Here is a 24,293-nt window from a genome sequence, read left to right as displayed (position 1 = left end):
GCCCTAAATATTAAAACTAATTTTTATAAAAAAATCGTGGTTGGACATGTTTGCTGGTTCTCGGCAAACATTATTCTGCGGTACTTTTTCCAGGATTTTTTTTAGAATTATTTGACTTAGTGTCCTTTTTTCACTATAATTTCAGAGGGTGAGAAAAGGGCGAGGTTATTATTTGGCCGCTCCACGCATGTAGTAGTTAAACAGAATCAGGGAAATAACATTAATATAAAACAACTTACTTCTTCAGAAAAAACTTCGTGGTCGCAGCGAGAATCGAACTCACGACCGCTGGGTTCGCAGTCGAGAGCACTACCGCTGCACCGAAGACGCATCGCGCTAGGCGACGCGCAAAAAGGGTGCATATCTCAATTTTTTCTAAGAACATATTCTCAATTTAATTCTAAGAAATATTCTCACTAACGACAACAAATTATGTTTTATTTTACCCAATTAGACTAAATACATAAAAAAACTATTATTTTAATGTAATATACATTTTTTTTATTTGTTATTTTGACGTGTTCTAAAATTTTTTTTGCCTCTGCACACAAAATTGGTTAAGAATTAAATTCTAAAAACTTGCACAAAAAAAATAAAATAAATGTTGACTCTTCGTGGGCTTGAACTCACGCCATTTAGATGAGTTTGAAAGTTTAACGCATTAGACCGCTAGGCTACCGAAAATCAAAATTCAAGGGGAATTTTCTAGTTTCAAGGGCGATTTTGGATGATTTTTTGTTCTACGAAATAAGGCAATTTGCCCTAAATATGAGAAAATATTAAAAATATATGAAAAATTAACCCTAAAACATATTTTCTATGGCGATTTTTCCTATATTTAGGGCGATTTTTCTTAATGTAGGGCGATTTCATGTTTAGGGCGATTTTTCTAGTATTTAGAAAAATTATTTTATGAGTGTAGTCTTCCTACGTGCAAAAGTACTGTATCTTGCTTTGACTGCACTCTGCCAGTTTCCAATCACAAAAGAACGCACGCACAAACGAAACGAAAGAAACCAACGATGCAGTGTGCCGACAAAGGGCGCATCAGTCAGGTAACCATTGCAACAAGGAAAGAAGTGATACAAAAACGCTAAATTAGTGAAAACAGAGTTTGCACTCATGAAATCACCTTTCCGAACTACTTAGAAAGCTTTAAAAATTGAAAAACTAAAACCAGAATTTACATGGTCGTACAAGATCGAATTGGATTTAATTTTTGAAAATATTGATATCAAGGTATTAAAATCCTCGAGTTGCATGATAAGTCATTTAAATATTTCGTAAATAATTTTATTTATTTTTGAAAAAACCGTTTCATAAATGGACCTTCTGTAAACACTTGTATACCCAAATAAGGAAGGACAAAGAAGGTAGTATTCAATTATAAATGTTTATTTATTATTTAAAAACTAATTAGCATAAGCATAAGTATTGTACGAAACTTTTTCTGTCGTTTGCTCGCATCGTTAACGCTGCATCAAATTTATATGGCGCGACTACCCGCGACCCAATCCGATCGAGACAAACCGGATAACTTTATTGTTTCGCTGTCGTGGGGGACCCGTTATTCCCCACTGTCGTCTTGGTGCGTTCCATACTGATCCTTAAAATTGATTAGAAAGTGTTTTTCTGTCACAATTAGGATAGACTTTTCTGTGGGGCTCGACGCACTGAAGAACGTATTGCGTATTCCTTGTCCTTCGTCATCTTGCCATTATATAATTCCATGGTTTGAACTGCTCGCTTGGCTGCATCGTTTACGACGCCAAAAGAATTGCATTTTTCCAGATTTATTTTATAATCATCTTGCATGAACCAGGATGAGGGGTGAATTTGCAAAAAAGCTAGTTGAAAGCTCCCAACGGTAAAAGAAGTTAAGGCTTTTCCTTGAAATAAACGAGGAAATGTTCTTGTCTATGGGTAATGAATAAATATATTATATACGCAATTTGAAAAACAAATTACCGAGAAACTGTTGGATATTACTAATTATATAATAATATATTCGTCGTATAATAGATTCGTCGGAAAGTATGTAACAGGCAGAAGGAAGCGTTTCCGACCCCATAAAGTATATATATTCTTGATCAGGATCACTAGCCGAGTCGATCTAGCCATGCCCGTCTGTCCGTTTGACCGTCTGTCCGTCTGTCTGTCCGTCCGGATGAACGCTGAGATCTCGGAAACTATAAGAGCTATGCTATTGAGATTTGGCGTGCAGATTCCTGAGCTTCTTACGCAGCGCAAGTTTCAGCAGAGTGCCACGCACACTCTAACGCCCTAAAACCGCCCAAAACTGTGGCTCCTACTGTTTTGATGCTAGAGAAAAAATTGTAACTGAAATGTATTGCTCTCGGCAATACCTATCGATTGACCCAAAAAAAAAAATTTGCCAAGCCCATTTTAACGCCCACAAACTTAAAACAAGGAAGTACGCTATAGTCGAGTACCTCGACTATCAGATACCCGTTACTCAGCTAAAGGGACCAAAGGAAAGTGGAGATATGCAAGCAGCAAATGCGCCACCTACCGGCGGTAGACAGATTTAAGCGTTGTGGGCGTTAGAGTGGGCTTGGCAAATTTTTTCTATCAAAGATAGAGAAACGGGATTTCAGATTTAGATTCCGTAGGCTTGAGCGCAGCGCAATTTTGTTACGCGAATATGCCACGCCCACTCGAACGCCTGCAAACCGCCCAACCCTGTGGCGCCCACAATTTTCGTGCTAGATAATAAATTTTAACTGAAATGTATTGGTCTCGTCAATACCTATCGATTGATTCAAAAAAAACTTTGCCACGCCCACTCCAACGCCCACAACGCTTAAATCTGGCTACCGCCGGTAGGTGGCGCATTTCAATCTCGCTTTGCTGCTTGCATATCTCCATTTTCCTTTGGTCCCTTTAGCTGAGTAACGGGTATCTGATAGTCGAGGTACTCGACTATAGCGTTCTTCCTTGTTTTAATTGCCACCGTTGAAATAGCCGAATCTATTTTTGCATATTCCTGCATTCGCTGAATGAATTTCAGGTCTAAATATGGAGACTTTTTGGCAAGACTGCGTTCGAACTATACTTTGACATAATCGGTTATTACGAAAACCGAAATGTCTTCCAGGGCTTCAGGCTCGTCGTTGGTGATTTTAAATTTTCTTTTAAACATGAGGATTTTAATGGCATAAATTGCTCTGGCCATCCATCTGGCTTGGTGAAGACCTCCAGGTGCTTTTATCGATAAGACTCTTTTATTAGACATTCCATTAATAAATAAAATCGATAGTTCCAAGAAATCTTTGAAATCATTTCGCTTTTGACCAAGTTCAAGCTGATGTTCAGCGAAATGAAGTAGACTTGTCTTTTTTGGTTCGATGTGCTTCCAGCATCTTGAGAAGTGGGCACCATATTTAAAAGATTTCCTATTAAGGTTTGGCCATTCTTTTTTGAAGCTTTTGAACAAAGGAAGGTCCGCGTTTGTGCTTGCCTTTGGCAGCTTTGCCTCTACTACGCCTCTTAGTACCAGCTCATAAATATGGTGGCGGCACGGGAAATAAAGCAAATCTCTCTCAAACTGTTGCTCCAATATTACACAAGACTCCCTGTATTGGATGCTGTTGTGTCGCAGCAAATCGCTTGTATATTGTCCTGTAAGTCCCAGTCGTGTAAAGCATCAGAAATTGCCTTTGCCTGCTCCTTACAGGTTGAGTTCAGAACTTCCGGTGCACCTAAAAGTTTTTCTACTCCATTTCGTATGACTAAAATTGGAAGTCGTTCTACTGGCTTTTCATTTGCATCTGAGTAGTATTAGTATATACACAATTTAATAATTTCCGTTTTTTTATTTGTACTCACTCTGAGGCGAAACCAACTTTCCGTCCCAGTGCACGGTTAAAGCTCTTGGCACTAACTTTCCGAAGTTATTTTTTATGTTTTCCGATCTTCTTCTTCTTTTCGAAGCAGATTTCGAATCCCTAATATGTTCGTATACCAAGAGCTTCTGCAGTTGCTTCCAAAATATAAACAGCATTTCGTGAACTGACTTGGCACCTATCAGGAACCTCAACCAGCTTTGGAGTAATAAAGTTTTTATTTTGCCTGAGCTTTATTATCCGTCTCCTTTTTTAAATGGCTATTGTCACTTATGTTGCCATCGCTTACACTGCCATCAGTTACATTGCCATCACTTTTGTCCGACAAAGCAGATGAAGATGCCAGGGCATGGTTGATATTAAAGCGTTCGTCCAACATGATTCTGAAATGGCTTTCCCTGTTTCGGTTTTTTTAGGGCTAAAATAATCTTTGTGAAGCCGCGATAAGGATTTAATATTATGAAAGGGATTCCTGTAATAAGGAAAACAACCTTCACGTTTGAGTTCTGAATTAAAACTGATTTTATTTTTCTAAGTCTTCGCTTACGTGATTAACATGAAATTCTTATGATATACTTATCTATGGTCTACGCAGAGACACATTTGTTTGCCTGAGCGGGAGCCTTTTCAACGTTCTCCCGCAAGGCGACCCTTTGTACAGTGTGAGAAATATATTTATGGTCAGGCTCAAGTGGCTTGTACTTAAGATTACAAATGTTCGGCACTGCACCCCTGTAAGTTTTAAGTTACAGATCATTATTTACGGCTCTAAATAGATTTACATATTGACATGAACAGAGCTCGTGAAATCTTAAATTTATGGCAACTAGTGTTCTTCTTGAACAAATATGATGGTGAGGCCGGACTGGAATACCCCTTTGACTCCAAAAGATAACTAGCATTCGTGTTACATCTTTGGCGCTTTATAACAAAGTTTTTCCGGAAAATCTAGTCCTATAGTAATACGAATCTCTTAGATGGTAAATCCGTTGTGTCAAATTCGGTTTTTAGACGTCCAACCGAAAACATTTCGGAATTGTTCATTTTTTAATAATATTGACTGTGTTTAGCATGTTGACAAAGTTGGGGGTGGGTAATCGATTTCTTCGAAAAAAGTTCTGCTGGAACACATGTCGTATGAGTAATTTTTAAGCAAACTTTGACGACGATTCGCAAGGTCTAAGTCTCAGCAAACATTTTTTTTTAATTTTGATTACATTTTTTTCAGACTTTTATCTACCATGTAAAATGGTGAGAAATAGTTTTAATTTTTTGGACCACCCTAATGTACATACATACCCTTCAGTTCCAAAATAAAAGTTTCACTTGTGAATCACCTTGTGAATCCCGTGGGACATGTCTTCTTGCACAAGTGAAGAACAAGTGACGCTCCGTATAGAAAATTGTAAGGGCCGTCCGCATTTTCACAAGTGAAAATTCAAATGAACATTTTTCGAAGTCCCGCGGGATTTCACTTGTTCCTTGTGAAACTGTTATGGGAGTTATTTTTATCTGAAAGGTTGGCAAAAATACTCATTAAGAACAATTTTTTTTTCTTTTTACGCCATGTAATTTATCTTTCCTTCTCTCAAATGGATAATTTTTTTTTTTTAAGTCCTATATAAATGGAAAATTATCGTGATAAAAATATGATCTCGATACGTTTCGCAAAGAATCACTCATATAAATTACACTTTAATAAAAATAAGAAACTTCTACAAATTAAATATTCTTATTTTAGCGGTTTATGGGGAGCCTTAGCTTTTTTTAATTACGATTTGAGCTAATTTGTACCTATTCAAATAAGTCTAAAATGTCCTTTTTTTGATCCCAAATTTAGATAAAATCAATATCAAAATTGATACCAAAATGTTCTGAAAAACAGAACAACAGAATTTATTTTTATACCATTTGCTCCAAATACGTTCTTAAATTAAAAATGGGACGAAATTAACTCATTTTACTTTTTTAGTTCCTACCATTTCGTTCTTAAACTAAGAACATTCAGCTCAAAGTAAGAACATTTGGACTTACAAATTTATTTTGACTAACAAACTAAGAATCCGTTTATCTGCAACTCCGGTTGAAGACATGCAAAAAACTGAAATTTTCAACTATGAGGTCCTTTTTCTCAGAATCCTTAAGTGTGTGAATTTATTGGCAACACATTTTAAAATGGGGACTCAAAGCGAATAAAACTTTGTAGCAACCATCGAGGTAAGTAAATAAAGGTCCCATTTTTTACAACAGTGTTATTTTTCGGAATGTTGCTATAGGAGCTACAGGATATAGTTGTCCGATCCGGCTCGATCCAACTTATATACTACCTCCATTAGAAATAAGACTTTAAGGAAGGTTTCACCCCGATAGCTTTAAAACTGAGAAACTACAAGGTGAGTTCCAAAGTAAACAGGACTTTTTGAATCTAGCTCCCTCTAGTGGCGCCATCTATATGTCAACTGGTGCGTTATAATCAGCTATCGTTTATCGACTTCCAGTAAAAATTTCATGACATTTCATCTATTGGAAGTGAGGTTATTGTATGTTTTTGTCATCGGTGCGAAAATGAGCTTCGAACAAAGAGCCAACTTTAAATTTGGTTTTAAAATTGGTAAAACTTTTACCGAAACGTTTCAATTGATGAAACAAGTTTATGGCCAAGATTGCCTATCCCGTAGCAGAGTGCACGAGTGGTTTCAACGTTTTCAAAGTGGTCGTGAGGACATAAATGACGGACGAGCCGAAACCCAAAAAATCGCGCCTGGAGAAGTCAAAACTGAAGACAATGCTGATTTGTTTTTATGATTCCAAGGGTATTGTCCACAAAGAATTTGTTCCACCCGGCCAAAACGTTAATGCGGTATTCTATCTTGGAGTTTTGAAGCGTTTGGTGCGCCGTATTCGACGTGTTCGGCCCGAATATCGCGAAGATGGAAGTTGGCGTTTGTTGCACGATAATTCGCCGTCTAATCGATCGACGCTTGTTTCCGACTATTTGACCAAAAATCACATTTTAACCATCAACCACTCCCCGTATTCACCTGATATGGCACCGTGCGACTTCTACCTTTTCGGAAAAATGCATTTGCCGATGAAAGGAAAGCGTTATGCAGACGTAGAGGCCATACCGGGCAACGAGCTAAAACACTCGTTCGACATGCTTTTGGACCGTGCAAAACGCTGTATTAAAGCAGAAGGAGACTATTTTGAATCAAATAAATTGATTTTGCCGATAAAACTATTTGTTTTGTGTTTTTTTTAAAGTCCTGTTTACTTTGGAACTCACCTTGTAGTTTGCGTAGAAACGGACAGAAAATATATACGAGTATAAACTCTTGATCAGGATGACTAGCCGAGTCGATCTAGACATGTCTGCCTGTCCGTGTGAACGCTGTGATTTCGGAAACTATAAGAGCAAGAGAGTTGAAATTTCAGAATAAATTTTCTTTTTTCATACGCAGCGCATGTGTGTTTCGCGAACAAACCCGCCCAAAGCTGTGACGCCCACAGCTTTTATGCTAGAATAAAAATGTTAACAAAAATGAATTGCTTTCGTCAGCACCCATCGTTAGACGTTTATACATTTTTCTTATTTGGCACGCTTCATGAAAGTCGTACAGTTTCCCACCTACACAGGCATATTGTATTGCAGCGTGCCGAATCAGAAAAATTTAAAATTTATATTTACTTAGTAGATCGTATAATAAATTTTCGTCACAAAGGTTGATATCAGAGCTTTGTATGTTAAAGCGATGATCGACTAGTTTCTACCTTATTAACGGTGTCTTTGCTTGAATTTAAATAGTGAAGTATTATATTGTATAGTTTTACAACTATCTGCATTGGTCAATTTGACAAAGAAATATTTTAGTGCATACACGTTATATATCTTCTTTACTGCGTTATATACTTATGAACAAAATGATACTTTCTGGAAGAGACTTATATACATGTATTAGGATTAGATATGTTTATTTAATGCAAAATTGTATTTATTCGGCGTGGGAAGGGGCAACAATAAAATATATTCGCTATTATCCAGACGCCGTGGTGTTGTATGGACAGTAAGGGGACCTCAACAGGCATGCCAACAGGATGAAGCAACCATCTGCCGAGGGGGACAGGAACGCCATTAGTATGGCCAACAGCACCAGGTAAAAACACACCGTTGTGGCAATCATCTCCGCTGGTCTACGCTTCGAACTCAAGGCAAGTGTCTTGGCTCTCAGGCTTTTATGTACCAATCCAACTGAAGCTAATCGTAGTCTTAATTCCAGCTGCCGAAAGGCAAATATGTACAAGCTATTGATCTTTACTTGTTCAGTGTTTTCTAGCTAGCATTGTAAGTTAATTCATAGTTACGTATACTTCTTACGTAAATATAAACATCTACAGATATGTAACTTTGTTTTTCTAGAGAGTTTACTTAGTGCAATAACTGATTCCAGCATTAGGCTCTCTCATGGATTTCTGAATGCTACATCAAAAAACAAAGAAGAACGCTATAGTCGAGTACCTCGACTATCAGATATTTCTAGCTTAACAATTATGGGCGCCACAGGTTTGGGCGGCTTGTGGGCGTTAGAGTGGGCGTGGCAAACGTTTTTTTATATCAATCGATAGGTATGGACGAGACTAATATATATCAGTTAAGATTTTTATTCTACCATCAAAACTGTAGGAGCCACAGTTTTGGTCGGCTTGTGGGCGGTAAAGTGGGCGTGGCACACTGACGATACAATCTTGGGCTGCGCAGGAATCTTTAGAATCTGCATGCCTAATCCCAGTTTTGCAGCATTTATTGTTTCCGAGATCACTGCGTTCATACGGACAGACGGACACCCGGACATGCGTAGATCGACTCGGCTAGTGATCTTGATCAAGAATATATATACTTTCTAAGGTCGGAAACGCTTTCTACTAGGTGTTACATATTTTCCGACGAATCTAGTATAATAATTAAGACCAACAAATTAACAGACCTTGTCTAAAAAAAAATTAGGGTTTGGCTTGCGGACAAATCTTTTTTTGAGAACCCACTAGACAACCAATGGAATCTTAATATTGCTGGTAAGAGGTATGGCAAGCAGAGGTCAAAATAGCTGCTATACAAAACATAACACTAGAAAAAACAAAACACCAAGAGCAAAACACTAGAAATAAGCACAAGCAAGGCGTGTACAAATATATATATTTGTATAAAAGATTTTCCATTGAGAGCGTAAATATGTAAACTCATGAATGAAATTTGCCAAGGAGCAGCAGCAACAGATGACAGCCAAAAGTAAAGGGAATCGGGGGTGCTCTTTTTTATAGACAAGTCCACAGTGATGGTTTTCCACTGGTTAACAGCACATGCGCTGTTTCGTGCACGTGGTGGAATCTGTTCGAAATTCATTACTAGTTGAATATTGCACTGGTGTGGACTCCATTGAAGTCGAAGACTTTAAACCCGGTTTCGCCAACCTGGACAAGTTAGTCCTGTACACGGATTCAGCAGAAACGGACGAGGTCGCACGCTCGGGAATCCCACCCCAACCCGTACCAAATAACCAGTATTCTGAACTCTCTCAGAGATATGTTCTTTTGAAGTGCGCTGACCGTCGGTCTTTTTGCTGGTTGTGCCGCCAAAGCAAATAGTTTCTTCCGTGTTGGGTTGAGTGTAAAATATTTTTAGGAAATTGTGTGGCGGACTGCCTATGCATTTGGTTTGCAAACAAATAAATGGTAGAAAAGTGCTAAAAAAAAAACGGAACAGTTGACTGGGATAAGCTGGCCTCCATTTCCTGCTTTTTATACCTCGTATTAATTATTATAGTGCAGGGACTAACCTCCGCCTTGGTGAGTATTTCGGCATTTACCAATAACTGCAAAAAACTTGCGGTGCGTTTCGAGATTTGCCAGAAACTTTCTTTAGCACAGGCTATCCAATATCGATTAATATTTAATATTATCCATTCCAAAATTATCATTATGAAAACTCCATTAGCCCTTCCCTAAGAAGTACAGAGTACAGTTCTACCAGCCTGCCTCTAGTGACAGAATGTAGAAAGTTATCTAGCTGTCAAGTCTACCGAAATTTTAAATTGTTTACTTTCTTAGGAGGAAATCAGAAAGCTCGTTGTTTGAATGCGAAAAAGTTTGACGAAATTAATTAAAAGACCGCAGAACTTGTCGTTATTTGGAAGTAAGAAAGTAGGAAAGGGTGGAGTTCCATTTACTGGGTCTCCCTTTTCGTGACAGCCCCAACGGTGCTTTCCCCTTTTTTTATCATTCATCTTGTCGGCCTATGGGCCTCATTAATATTCAAACCAATCTTAACACATTAAATTACAGAAACATAACTTTGCAGCCAATGAGCCTCCTTTGACTTCAGGGCCGATTGTGGCAAGAAATAATTCCATAATTTGGAAAAGATAATGTGGGGGTTCCTTATTATCTCTTCCTTGAGCGTCCCTAGGTCAAGGCAGGGGGCCTTAGGATGTTATTAAGTCACTCATCTGGTTTGAAATTTTCTTTATTTGGACAGCGGGGTTCCGAATCTAATTAACTTCGGACGGTCTTTTGCCCAGACACAGGGGCGAAAAAGCCAAGTAAAACGGAGTCTTTGAAAGTCTACACTACTTGTCAGCTGCATACGGCTTTAAATTAAGGAACCTTTGTTTTATAGAGATAAGCCTCCTGAGGGAACCCGATTCTTTCGATATCGAGCAAATCCCTAGCTCAATCCTTTTTTGTTCGTGTCAATGTCACCGAAGCTCAATGACATTTACGGGATGATCAGAGTGCCGGACGGGAAATTAGTCCATCAGTCAACCAAATCATAATTGGGGAGCGACAGGGTCACATCAGCAGAGATCAGATCAAGTCTGTCAGTCCCCAGGAGACACTGGGAGCCCAGGAGACACTCTAACGCCCACAAACCGCCCAAAACTGTGGCTCCTACAGTTTTGATGCTAGAATAAAAATTTTAACTGAAATGTATTTTTCTCATCAAGACCTATCGATTGACTTAAAAAAAGTTTGCCACGCCCACTTTAACTTCCACAAACTTCAAAAAATCGTATGTATGAACGTGGATATCTCGGAAACTATCAAAGATAGAAAATTGGGATCTCAGATTTAGATTCCGTAGCCTTGTACGCAGCGCAAGTTAGTTACGTGAATATGCCACGCCCACTCTAACGCCCACAAACCGCCCAAACCTGTGGCGCCCACAATTTTCATGATAGATAAAAAATGTTAACTGAAATGTATTGGTCTGGTCAATACCTATCGATTAATCCAAAAAAAAGTTTGCCACGCCCACTCTAACGCCCATAACGCTTAAATCTGTCTACCGCCCACATAACCATATATTGAGATCACTTGTAGGTGGCGCATTTCAATCTCGCTTTGCTGCTTGCATATCTCCATTTCCCTTTGGTGCCATTAGCTGAGTATCGGGTATCTGATAGTCGAGGTACTCGACTATAGCGTTCTTCCTTGTTTTGAATTCCACTTACTTACTGAATACTTCATCCTTGGACTTTAGGAAATACGTAAACATTCGCCTGGACATGTTATTAACAAACAACAAGAAATATGCAGAACCACCAAGAGAACGTTTTTGGAAGGGCCCACAAACATCTGCATGCACAAGTTCTAAAAGATACTTGGGTCTGTTTTCCGAAGGCGTTGGGAATGGTTGTGAGTGGATCTTACATTTCATGCACGTCAAACATGAATTCGCTTCTGAGAAACTTACATTTTCCAATTCTGATACCATTCCATGTTTCGAGAGATTCATTAGGATAGCGTAATTCAAATGGCCATACCTATTATGCCAAACACTGGCATTGGTTTGCCTGGTTCCGAAACACTGCAATTTTTTGTAAAGCGACACCTTTCTGGCAGGTCCGCTTGGCTCATGCTCATCCTTCAGCAGTGTCCAAGCATCTGTTGCTGTTGTGCAGTTCAAGTAGCCTAACTGCGTATGCCTCACGCTCAAAATGATCATAGCCAAAACGTTCTCGTTAAGTGCATCCTAGTTATGTGGTTCCTCATCTGGTCTCATTTCGTTTACACCCTTTCTTACCTCCGCATGCACCAGCACGCCTCGCATTTGGATGGACCAAGTATCATAATTCCCGGTATCCAACTTTTCTATTTGATAGAACAAACTCAATTTCTCTACGTGCTTTCTAGAAACTTCCTGCACTCCTGTGCCTTTTAACTACTGCCTGTCAACCACACAACAATCTTATGCGCCCGCACTCGCGTGATCTGTCCCATAACCTGATGAAATTTGTGTTCCAAATGTTGTGGCAAACAAACGCAGGAAAAAGGTTGAAAGTAAAGTTTTATTTGTAAGCGTCCATTTGCTGGGGAAAATTCACAAGAGAGTCAGTGACACCAAACATAATCAAAACTAGTCATGGGACTTTTATATACAGAGTCACATTGCGATATTTCGGTATTTTAACAGGGACATTACAAAAATCTTGTTACTAAATACATTTTGTTCTTACCTCTGATTTATTATTATTAAGTAAATATACATCAATTAAAAATGTACAAAATTATGAGAGCTTACGTATAAATTAAAATACAGTTGCATTTTTAATTATAGAGGATCTTAAATGGCTATTATGTTCTTCAGCTTCAATTTTTTTACAAAAAACATAAGCTTTATTAACTTTTTTTTGTCAATTATAAATTGATTACTTTTAAAAAACTGAAATTCTAATTTATGTAAGCCTAAATAATTATTAATGGGTATCTCATATTCTAAGTTGTTACAAAATAAACAGTTTTTAACACTTAATTTGCATTTAATAAAACGGAGGCATTCCTAATTTAATCCGCCACCTAAAAAATATAATTTAATAAGTATTTTATATTATAATATTTATACACGTTACTATACTATACTCGTTGGAAAGTATGTAACAGGTAGAAGGAAGCGTTTCCGACCCCATAAAGCCGAAGTTTGTATGCAGTTATAAGAAATAATCAATGTTAGTAACACCAAGTTAAATTCTTAAGGATTGTTTCCAGCTTCTGGGATATTTGTGTAAAATTAAATTCGTAAAGCTGAAAAGTTAAAATATTCTACATTCCAGAGTAAAAGAAAACACGATCAAAATCAACATAGCAATTTTTTTTTTAATAATTATTTCTTTGACCGTTTCTTTGACAGCTATATGTTAGAGTCGTCCGATTTTTATCAAATTGAATTCGAAATTTTTAAAAATACAAAAATGATATTCCCAATAGTATAAGATAATATTTAAAAAAAACACCGAAGCTATAATTTGTTTCATATTATATTTTTGATAAAACTAAATAATTTAGAACTTAGTTTAGAATTTAGTTATATGTTAAACAAGGAAGAAGGCTATAGTCGAGTACCTCGACTATCAGATACCCGTTACTCAGCTAAAGGGACCAAAGGGAAATGGAGATATGCAAGCAGCAAAGCAGAGATTGAAATGCGCCACCTATCGGCGGTAGACAGATTTAAGCGTGATGGGCGTTAGAGTGGGCGTGGCATATTCGCGTCACAAACTTGCGCACAAGGCTACGGAATCTAAATCTGAGATCCCAATTCTCTATCCTTGATAGTTTCCGAGATATCCACGTTCATATGTACGATTTTTTGAAGTTTGTGGGCGTAAAAGTGGGCGTGGCAAACTTTTTTTTATCAATCGATAGGTATTGATGAGAACAATAAATTTCAGTTAAAATTTGTATTCTAGCATCAAAACTGTAGGAGTCAGTTTTGGGCGGCTTGTGGGCGTTAGAGTGGGCGTGGCACTCTACTGAAACAAACTTGCGCTGCGTAAGAAGCTCAGGAATCTGCACGCCAAATCTCTATAGCCTAGCTGTCATAGTTTCCGATCTCAGCGTTCATCCGGACAGACGGAAATGGCTAGATCGACTCGGCTAGTGATCCTGATCAAGAATATATATACTTTATGGGGTCGGAAACGCTTCCTTCTGCCTGTTACATACTTTCCGACGAATCTAGTATACCCTTTTACTCTACGATAACATTTTGTAATTGATTTTATTTAAATTTGGGATCAAAAGAAGAACATTTTAAACTTATATTAAAAGTAAAAATGATTTAAAATTGAATACTTTTTCCAAAAAAACGCAAAAATAAATTTATTTAGTTTTTAATAAATTTATATTTTTATTAAATTGGTGACAGTTATTGAATATTTGATTATTTAAAGGCATATAATATAACATTATAGTACATATAAATGCTCATAAATATATAAACCTAAATTAATGTAATGTAAAGGTGCGCTGGAAACAAAAGAATAAATGTGAGAGTAATTGTACGTTTTCTTACAATTTTCTGAAAATTAATAGTGTTTTTGTTTACATGTGTTTATATTTACATACAGATATGTATGTAGAACACATAAACACACGTGGACACGAACAAATTTGTTCTTACCAAATTCATGAGAAAAACAGACTCAATGCAGCCAATCTTTAAAAGCAATTCAGCAAAAACTTGCATTAGCAGACCCTAAAACGCGTTTTTATCAAAAAATTTCTTTTGGTATACATTAAGTACCTCAAAGCGCACCGTATAGGCGGATGAGAGTAGGACCTTAAAAATTTCCATACAAATGTTGACCGCCCTAATGTACATTCTATACATTCAAACATAGATTTTACTGCACAGAAAAGAAAAAAGATCTATAAAAGTGTATTTTATTTTAAAGTTCTAAGTACTAAGGAATTTATACTAACCTTTATGAAATTTTCTTACGGGCTCCATTTCAATATCGTTCAGGAACTTTAACAACTGCTTTTTGCAATATATGCGGCACAAACAAATCGAAACGCAGATGAAATGTGCCAACCGAATGGTTCCCTGCAAGCAAAAGGGCGATATTTCTATCGCCTGTCGTCCAGAAGTCACTTTTTAGTAACTTCTGCGCGATAGAAAGGCGATAGAACAAATTTTACAAAAACAAAATATACATATATCGCGTAGAAGTCACTTCTGAGTCACTTCTGGACGATAGAAAGGCGATAGTACACATTTTACAAAAACAAAAAGGGTCGGGATCGCGAAGAAGTAACTTCTGAGACACTTCTGCGCGATAGAAAGGCGATAGTACAGATTTTCCAAAAACAAAATATACATGTATCGCGAAGAAGTAACTTCTGAGTCACTTCTGCGCGATAGAAAGACGATAGTAGTGAGTAAAACACGCGATAAAAAGAGGTCGCGGTAATTTTCCTTTACCCCTTTTTTCTGAAAATTTTTTGGGTCTTCCTTTTGACCCACGCCGTTATTTTTCGCCCGAGCGTCATTTCGTTGCGTGATTTGTCTGTGGACAGTGCGGTTTTGTATCAAATTTGTGCGTTTTATAAATATAGCTTTGTTTTTTTCTAAATGTTTTTAATTGCTTAACATATTTAAATGTACCCCCAACAAAGCGTGCGAAATTACGTGCTTATCGTGAGCTGTACGATTATTTAAATCTTTTTACGGACAAGCTAGCTGTGGACATTACTCAACGTGTAACTGCGGAGAAACCCAGGCATCCAACGATTCTCAACATATTTCGTTGTAAAAGGTAATGTATTCTACTTTATTTTTACTTTGAACAAAAAACAATTTTTGTTTCTGTTTCTTTTAGAAATGGTTATTAATAAATTTCTTATGTCGACGGAGCTGGACCTAAATAACATTGTTCAGCAAAATTTCCTACATGCCAGGCACCGCGTATACAAGCGGACAAAGCACGTATACAAAAAATAAATGCAAAATATTAAAAGTAAAAAAAAATATGTTTGTATTCAAGATTTTCCAATTGGAAAAGACTCTTCTAGGTATCTTCTGCAAGCATATGAATAGTCACTTTTGAGTGACTTCCATAAGTGACTACGGCGACACTTCCAGAAGTGACTTTGGCGATATCGCATTCGGATCGCGGAAGTGACTCCCTTCGGGAAGAAATGTGCCACTTCGGCGACACTTCTAGGAGTCACTTCGGCGACACTTCCAGAAGTGACTTCGGCGATATCGCATTCGGATCGCGGAAGTGACTCCCGTCGGGAAGAAATGTGCCACTTCGGCGACACTTCTAGGAGTCACTTCGGCGACACTTCCAGAAGTAACGCAGAAGTGACTTCGAGAAGTGTCGCCGAAGTGGCACATTTCTTCCCGACGGGAGTCACTTCCGCGATCCGAATGCGATATCGCGGACGATCGTTTTCATCTTCTAGAAGTCACTTAATAGTGCCTTCCGCGATAGAAAATGCTTGCAGGGTTTAGAATCTAAACTTTAGATGCAGAGCGAAGAAGGGTCTAACTCGTGCTAACTGCAAACCGAAAGTTACTAACGCGCTAAAAAAATCCGCTGTTCTATTTTTAGTCCTTTTCGTTCTTACTTTAAGAACATTTTGATATTTGATTTAATAACCACGTGCTAAATGTATAACATTTCGTTCATGTTTTGAGAATAATTTTGATTTAACCAAATTTTAAGAACAAACTTAACTTGATTCAATCACAATGATAACATTTTGAGCTCAAAAAATGTCGTTCTCATTTTAAGAACATTTTCAATTCAGATGAGAACGTCAGAACTCTCTCTGTGTACGCAAAATGGAAGTCGACTTGGGCTTAATCTTGTAAAATGCTAAAATAAAGCAATAACTTTACTTCTAAAATGGATTCATGTAGCTTTCTATCGAGTCTGTTTTTATACCCGTTACTCGTAGAGTAATTATACCCGTTACTCGTAGAGTAACAGGGTATACTAGATTCGTCGGAAAGTATGTAACAGGCAGAAGGATGCGTTTCCGACCCCATAAACTAACTTATTCTATTGAATAATGAATTTTTCACTCCTCCCCTAACGCCCACAACGCTTAAATCTGTCTTCCGCCGGTAGGTGGCGCATTTAAATCTCGCTTTGCTGCTTGCATATCTCCATTTTCCTTTGGTCCCTTAAGCTGAGTAACGGGTATCTGATAGTCGAGGTACTCGACTATAGCGTTCTCCCTTGTTTTTTATTGAATTAGGTACTGGTCGCGAACGTACGATTTTTCTATGTTGTTTTATCAACAGTTAATTGAACATTTTTTCGCTCTCTTTGGATTTTTATCTTCTTATTAGAATGCAATCACTGTGGACGGCAGTACACGTAGTGGCGAAGCGCGCAAGAGAGCGTGCGAAGACATCTACTATATATAGCCGCAGAATTGAAAAGCTGCCATTATGGTCCGATCGTAACGAGTCATACACCAATCAAAAGGTATCGCAAAAACTAAGAAGATTGCATACCAAGACTTTCGAAATATAGATTTGTTTGGGAGAAAAAGCGGTGAAAGTTCAAAAGTAAAAATTTAGAAAACTGGAGCTGTTGGATACGGTGGGGATAAAAGCCCCCGGCTGCTTAGCTAGTTATATTCTTACGCGTCGAATGACACCTCATTTGCTGAAATCCGATGTCTCGTTCAAAAGTAATTCAAAAAACAAGATTTTCTTCTTCCCAAAACGAAAATGTTTGTCCCTTTGTTTGTGGGTTTGTATGCATCCCATCTTAGTTTTTGGGTTTTGGAAACCCTATGGGTGTATAAAGTAGCTTGAAATAGAAAACGTTTGTTCTACGACTTTTGGAAAAACCCGCTGGTTTAGCGGAAAATAAAAAAAAAGCCAGATTTAAAATGCTTATAGTATCTGAACAACTAATGCTACAGAAACGTGCTATATATCTTTGAAAAGATAATTTAAATTTCTAAATACTTTTTATATAATAAAATTGTCTGAATATAAAAGATTGAAAGTTATGACAAAAAGTTTTTTTTTTAAACCACTTTTTTACTATTTTCTCAGAATTGAGTCAAACGATTTTTTTTTAAATTTCAAATCATATAGCCCTTGAGATTCCTCAACTTTTGATATATAAAATTACCGTTTTGAAGATATTAAGCGTTAAAAAGTGCAACTCGTTTCAGCTCAGTATACGAAATATTTCATACTTATTGGAATAAACAAGAAAAAAACCAATTTGATGAAAAAAATTTTCTTATTCGATTTTTTCAAACGGAAAATCTATTATGGTCTTAGGGTCCTTTACTTGCATGAAGTTCGAAATAAGAAGCTTGATCTATTTGTTCAACCACTTTGGAAAAACCCGCTAGTTCGGTGAATAACGTAAGAAACGACAGATTTCTCTTGGAATCTGAAACTATACAGCCCTTGCTTGACACTCCAAACTTGTGCTACTAAAATAGGTAATTGAAGCAAAAAAACTTGTTATTAAAAAGTTTAATATTCATATTAGATGTTTCATTCTTATTAGAATGTGAAAGTAAACTACCCATACCTTATTAGAAGTGGAACGTGAAAGTTTATTATAGTCTTTATACATGTTTTGGAATTATATATTTATTTACTTAAAACTTATGAAAGAAAAACTTTTCTTACAATTCTTAGAACATTTTAGTAGCTAAGTAAAAATTACATAATGTACATTGTACATATATTCATAGATTACTTTTGTAGGTATTGGGAAATATTACCCATTGAAAATAAGGGTTGACATTATGTGTCCTAGGATAAAAAAAAATATTTCAGGAAAATAAAAGTACCATTTCAGAAATAAGCAAATACTTCTCCAATGATTACTTTGTACTTTTAAATACTTAAACTCTTGAGCAAAGAAAAACTTCTGATATCAAACTAAAACACCTCTTAACGAGGTAAAAAGTAGTGGCGAACGCGCTTTTAACAAAAATGTCTGATATCAACAATTGTGACGAAAAATGATATTACATTCGATAAAATAAATAAACTATATTAAATTTATGTAATCGGCACGCTACAACATAAAATTTACGTGTAGGTAAATAAATATATACTGTTGCGGGCCGAAATCATAAATTTAATATAGTTTATTTATTTTATCGAATGTAATATCATTTTTGGTCACAATTGTTGATATATGTTAAAATTGATTTTTGTTAAAAGCGCGTTCGCCACTACTTTTTACCTCGTTAAGAGGTGTTTTTGTTTGGTAAAGAGATTAGGTAGAAAAAGTGCAAGCAAATTATATGTTTTCCTTGCGAAATAATTAAACATAAAAATGCCTTTTACAGTAGCTAAAAATGAAAGAAAGTACATTTTTTCAGTTTTCAGGGAAATTTCTTCAACAAAACAAATGAAATATGCTATGGTTCCACTGTATTATGAAAATATGGCCATTTATTTATGAAAGTACTCAAAAAATACGATGATTATATAGATTTTTTTTCCATACATATGTAAATAAGAATGTAAATGGGCAGAAAACAAAGGAAGACGCTAAGATCATTTTTGGCGGTTTATTTTTGTTCTATGCTACACACATTCATTCTTTCGCGTTTGCTTTGATCAATTATTCTTCTTCTTCAACACTACACGACGGGTGCCATTGAAAAGTTGCAGCCGAAGACGTTGGACGTGTCGGGCCTTTATCAAAGTGAAGTTGGCATAAAAGTATAACATTCAAATTGATCGCGATATCAGAAAATCGATGTGAAGATTCTTTAAATAAATAAGTGTGTATGTGGGCAGCAACATTCAAAGCCAAAAAGGACATTTTTCGCGGCTTTTCTTTTCTTTGAACTGTATTCGGCTTTACATACAGCTGTGATCATGAAAATAGTAGTAAACTTGAGCTCACCACGTTAGGCAGGAAAATCAATTGATAATCACAATTTATTTCAACGATGTTTTCAAAATAACAATTTACTTAATTTATCAGTTCAGCTGATTTTGTTATTCTAAATTATTATAGTTCGCACTTCATGGCTTATAAACAAAAAAATCACAAAATTTGGCCGCTCATGAAAATAGTAGTGACTACTAAAAATTAAAAAAAACTTAACTAAAAACTCCATAATATCTCAAAAAATCATAATATCTTATTATCTAGAATCTCATATTTAGTTGAATATCCTTTAATCCGCAACACGGATGTGCAACGGCGTGGCATGGAATCGATAAGGTCTTGGCACCGCTTTGCAGGAATGTCATGCCAAGCTTGCTGAACCACCATACACAGCTGAGTTTTGATTATTGGTTTTACAATATATACAGCTCTCTTAACATCCCCCACAAGTTTTCAATAGGGTTTAAGTCCGGAGACTGAGCTGGCCATGCATTACGTCGATCTCTTGTGATGCAAACCAAGCTTTCGCGTGCTTTCTTGTGTGTTTCGAATCATTGTTTTGTTGGAACGTCCACTTTAAGGGCATTTCCCAACTGGCATAAGGTGGCATAGTGTTTTCCAAAATTTTAACGTAAAAATGTTGGTCCATTATGCCATCTATCTTATGTATAGGACCAACCCCAGCATAAGAAAAACATGCCCAAATCATGATGCTCAGGCCACCGTGTTTAACGGTCTTCTTTGTGAACTTTGCAATTCTTCCATTTCAATTCCATTCTTGCAACTATGTGCTTCTGTGTCAAAAGGGGTACCTTTCTTGGACTTCTGGCAAATAAATTATTTTCTCTTAGACGTCTTCGAAGTGTTTGAAGACTAATCACCAGACTTAATTATTTTTTAATCTGCCCTCTGCAGGGCAAATGGGTGGATCGTGGCGTACCACACAATCTGTCTGTCGTCTACCGCACTAGCTTTTAGCTTTCCACCCCGATTTTCTGGCTTCAATTTATAGTGAATGGCGTTAAATATCATGGTAGATGAGCTACCAACGATGTTCTCAATATCCTTGTACGTTTTTCCTTCATTTTTTAATTTAATAATTAAATGTCTCATTTCGGGCGAACAGTGCTTTCCACGGCCCACTAAAAAAAATGTTATTTTAAATTTTCATCATTAAAATAATTAGAACATATTTTTACTTACTAATGGCGTTCTTAACTTCTTAAGTTTTTTTTTTTAGAACTTCTCACATCAAGCACTACTATTTTAATGAGCGGCCAATTTAGCTAGCATATTCTAATTATAATCAAAAATTACTCTTTCCTTTCCTTTGGAAAATCTAACGGATCTTTCTCTCTTTCCTCATCCTTACGTTCCATTCTGAGCAAAAAGTGGAAACACGTTCCAAGAATAACGGTAAAAGTACCGAAAACTTCCTTTCCAATGTTATTTCAAGTTGCACTACTATTTTCATGGTCGTAACTGTATGTACAATTGATTCCCCTTCAACACAGCACGACAAGTGCCATTTCATTATTGCAGTCAAAGAAGTAGGACGTGTCGAACCTTTGTTAAGGTGAAAATAACCTAAACATAAATAATTGTTAATATTATTAATATTGTTGAAATAAACAACATGGCATCCTTACTTTTTTTGTTTATCTTTTAATAAAGGAGTTATCGTTAACTAAAGTATAAATCGTCTGCTGTATCATGAAATAAGTGGCACACTGTATGTACATATAAAAGTTAAATTGAAATTATCAAATTGTTTCGCCCGAACTGCGTTTTCGTAGAATCCAACAAATTAGCGCATGCCGTTACACGCATACATATGCACGTTGTGGATAAACAGAAATCTAACTAAAGTGAAGTTTGTATTAATTATTAAGTGGATAAAAATTGTCGGTTCAAGTGCAGCTACACACACATAAATATATCACAGCCAACAAAGTTGTGCGTGCCCTAACGAACATACTTGTACATATACGTACATTTGCTGCAAAACATCGACCCACGCACAGCGTGCGTTTACCGTTCCTGACAAAGTCATTGGTAAGTCAAAAACGTAGAAATAAATACATTTTTAAAAGTAAGAATATGGCAAAGTAGATTTTATATTAAATAATAACTTTTATCTATTTTATTCCTCGCAGTGGCAAAAAAATCCTCTTGGAAAACTATATGCCAAATAAACAAATTCCAGAACGAAGCGTATAAAACTGGATAGAATCTTGGAGGTTCCTGTTGAGATCCAAACAAAAAATGGAAACTGCTAGATTTCGACGAAATTTTACTTGGCTGACAAAACGGAATTAATGAGGGAGATCTCAGACTAGAATCTCGTCATTGAAAAATGAAATAAAACCCATATTACTCGGCGTAAGGATGTGAAAACTGTCGATGGAGCTGAATTTTTGAAAGCATAGTCAAGATATGCTAATACGGGGGCGCCGGAATTGGTAATTTATAATTTTAGTCAGACTACATTCAGATTATGTCTTTTCATTTGTTTTTGTGCTCTTTTGTTGTTTTTTCCCAATTCAAATAGATTTTAAGCTTTTGTTCCACGGTAGAGAGGTCGCATTATCCGGTAAATGGGAAAATTTTAAGGAAAAAACAAGGGAGAACGCTATAGTCGAGTACCTCGACTATCAGATACCCGTTACTCAGCTTAAGGGACCAAAAGGAAATGGAGATATGCAAACAGCAAAGCGAGATTTAAATGCGCCACCTAACGGCGGTATACAGATTTAAGCGTTATGGGCGTTAGAGTGGGCGTGGCAAATTTTTTAAATAATAGGTTCGATAGGTATTGACGAGACCAATACATTTCAGTTAAAAATTTTTTTCTAGCATAAAAATTGTGGGCGCCACAGGCTTGGGCGGTTTGTGGGCGTTATAGTGGGCGTGGCATATTCGCGTGACAACATTGCGATGCGTACAAAGCTACGAAATCTAAATCTGAGATCCCGATTCTCTATTTTTGATAGTTTCCGAGATATCCACGTTCAAACGTGGCAAACTTTTTTTTGATCAATCGATAGGTATTGATAAGAACAATACATTTCAGTTAAAATTTTTATTCTAGCATCTAAACTGTAGGAGCCACAGTCTTGGGCGGTTTGTGGGCGTTAGAGTGGGCGTGGCACTCTGCTGAAACAAACTTGTGCTGCGCAGAAATCTCAGGAATCTGCATGCCTAATCCCAGTATTGTAGCTCTTATAGTTTCCGAGATCTCAGCGTTCATACGGACAGACGGACATGGCTAGATCAACTCGGCTAGTGATCCTGATCAAGAATATATATACCTTATGCGGTCGGAAACGCTTCCGTCTGCCTGTTACATACTTTCCGACGAATCTAGTATACCCTTTTACTCCACGAGTAACGGGTATAATAACTCTCTACTGTGAATCAAATATTCATAGTTCCAGCAGCAGGGAACTGCTAAGAACTTTAACCAAAGCAGAGACTATTGGTAAATTAATATTTTGCTTGAACTCTTTAAAAGAAAATCTCTAATTTTCTTTTTTATCTTACTATTTATTTCACAGATAACTTACAAAACGAATTATTGTTTAGCTATTAAGATTGGTAATACTCTAAGACTGTTTAAAGTATTTTTTTTCGCTTATGAATTGACAAGTGTGTATGAGCCTGCAATGCTATAGAACTTAAAACATTCTGCAACCATATGCAGGCATATGAATGCGGAATAATTTAAAATGTATTAGTTCTTAAAAGCATTGAAGAGTTTTTAAGCCATCCAATGCCATAAATGCTAAAAAAAATTGTTATATACAAATCTCTGTAAAATAAATATAAGTGTAACTGTATTATTTGTATCTTTCAGCAAGCCGTTATGAAAAATAAAAGTTTAAATAAAACATAAATAAAATTTGTGTATACCCTTGCAGAGGGTATTATGATTTCAGTCAGAAGTTTGCAACGCAGTGAAGGAGACGTTTCCGACCCCAGACGTTTCCGTCTAGTGATGCTGTGCTAGAATATCTTAGCATCCCTAGACGAGCCGATCTAGCCATGTCCGTCTGTCGGTCTGTCCGTCCGATTCTACGCAACCCTGTCTGTCAGTTTTAAAGCTATCGGGCTGAAACCTTCCCAAAAGTCTTCTTTCTTTTTCAGGTAGTACATATGTAAGTCGGAACCAGCCGGATCGGTCAACTATATCTTATAGCTCCCATAGATAAAATAAAAAACAAAATTTTTTTAAATTGTATCTTTGGTGTTTTTTAACATACGCTTGGAAATAACATTTTTTAATTAGTTCTGAATTTCGAGTTTAATTTTATCAAAATCGGACGACTATATCATACTGCTGCAAGACGATCGGAGAATTGGTGGGAAAATAATATGAAACAAATTATAGCTTCGGTGTTTTTTGACTTATTATCTTATACTATTGGCAATATTATTTTTGTATTTATAGGAATTTCGAATTAAATTTGATATAACTCGGACGACTCTAACATATAGCTGTCAAAGACACGGCCAGAGAAATAATGACATAATTATTCTTAAAAAATTTTGCTTTGTTGATTTTGATCGTGTTTTCTTTTACTCTGGGGTATAGAATATTTTAACTTTCCAGCATTACGAATTTAATTTTTCACAAATATCACTGAAGCTAGCAACAATCCTTAAAAATTGAACATGGTGTTACTAACATTGATTGTTTCTTATTACGGCAAGGGTATACAAACTTCGGCTTGCCGAAGTTAACTTCCTT

The 24,293-nt window shown here is 36.6% G+C and overlaps 2 protein-coding genes across 2 annotated transcripts in view; one reads left to right on the top strand and one right to left on the bottom strand.

Moving 5' to 3' along the window:
• Positions 1-7,731: 7,731 nt before the first annotated feature.
• LOC119559413 lies at positions 7,732-8,084 on the bottom strand. The gene has a single exon (XM_037872507.1). The coding sequence runs from the start codon at positions 8,045-8,047 to the stop codon at positions 7,901-7,903; it is 147 nt and encodes a 48-aa protein (XP_037728435.1). The 5' UTR covers positions 8,048-8,084; the 3' UTR covers positions 7,732-7,900.
• A 1,406-nt stretch (positions 8,085-9,490) lies between these two features.
• Positions 9,491-24,293, top strand: part of LOC119559417 (neuropeptide CCHamide-2 receptor) — a 74,480-nt gene continuing 59,677 nt past the window's right edge. The window contains exon 1 of the mRNA XM_037872512.1: positions 9,491-9,707. The gene's annotated coding sequence lies outside the window, so the exon portion shown is untranslated. The remainder of the gene's footprint in view (positions 9,708-24,293) is intronic.

The sequence above is a fragment of the Drosophila subpulchrella genome, unplaced genomic scaffold (genome assembly GCF_014743375.2).
Source record: "Drosophila subpulchrella strain 33 F10 #4 breed RU33 unplaced genomic scaffold, RU_Dsub_v1.1 Primary Assembly Seq24, whole genome shotgun sequence".
Lineage (NCBI taxonomy): Eukaryota > Metazoa > Arthropoda > Insecta > Diptera > Drosophilidae > Drosophila > Drosophila subpulchrella.
The sequence above is the reverse complement of the archived record's forward strand: the minus strand, read 5'-3'. Positions and strand labels throughout refer to the sequence as shown.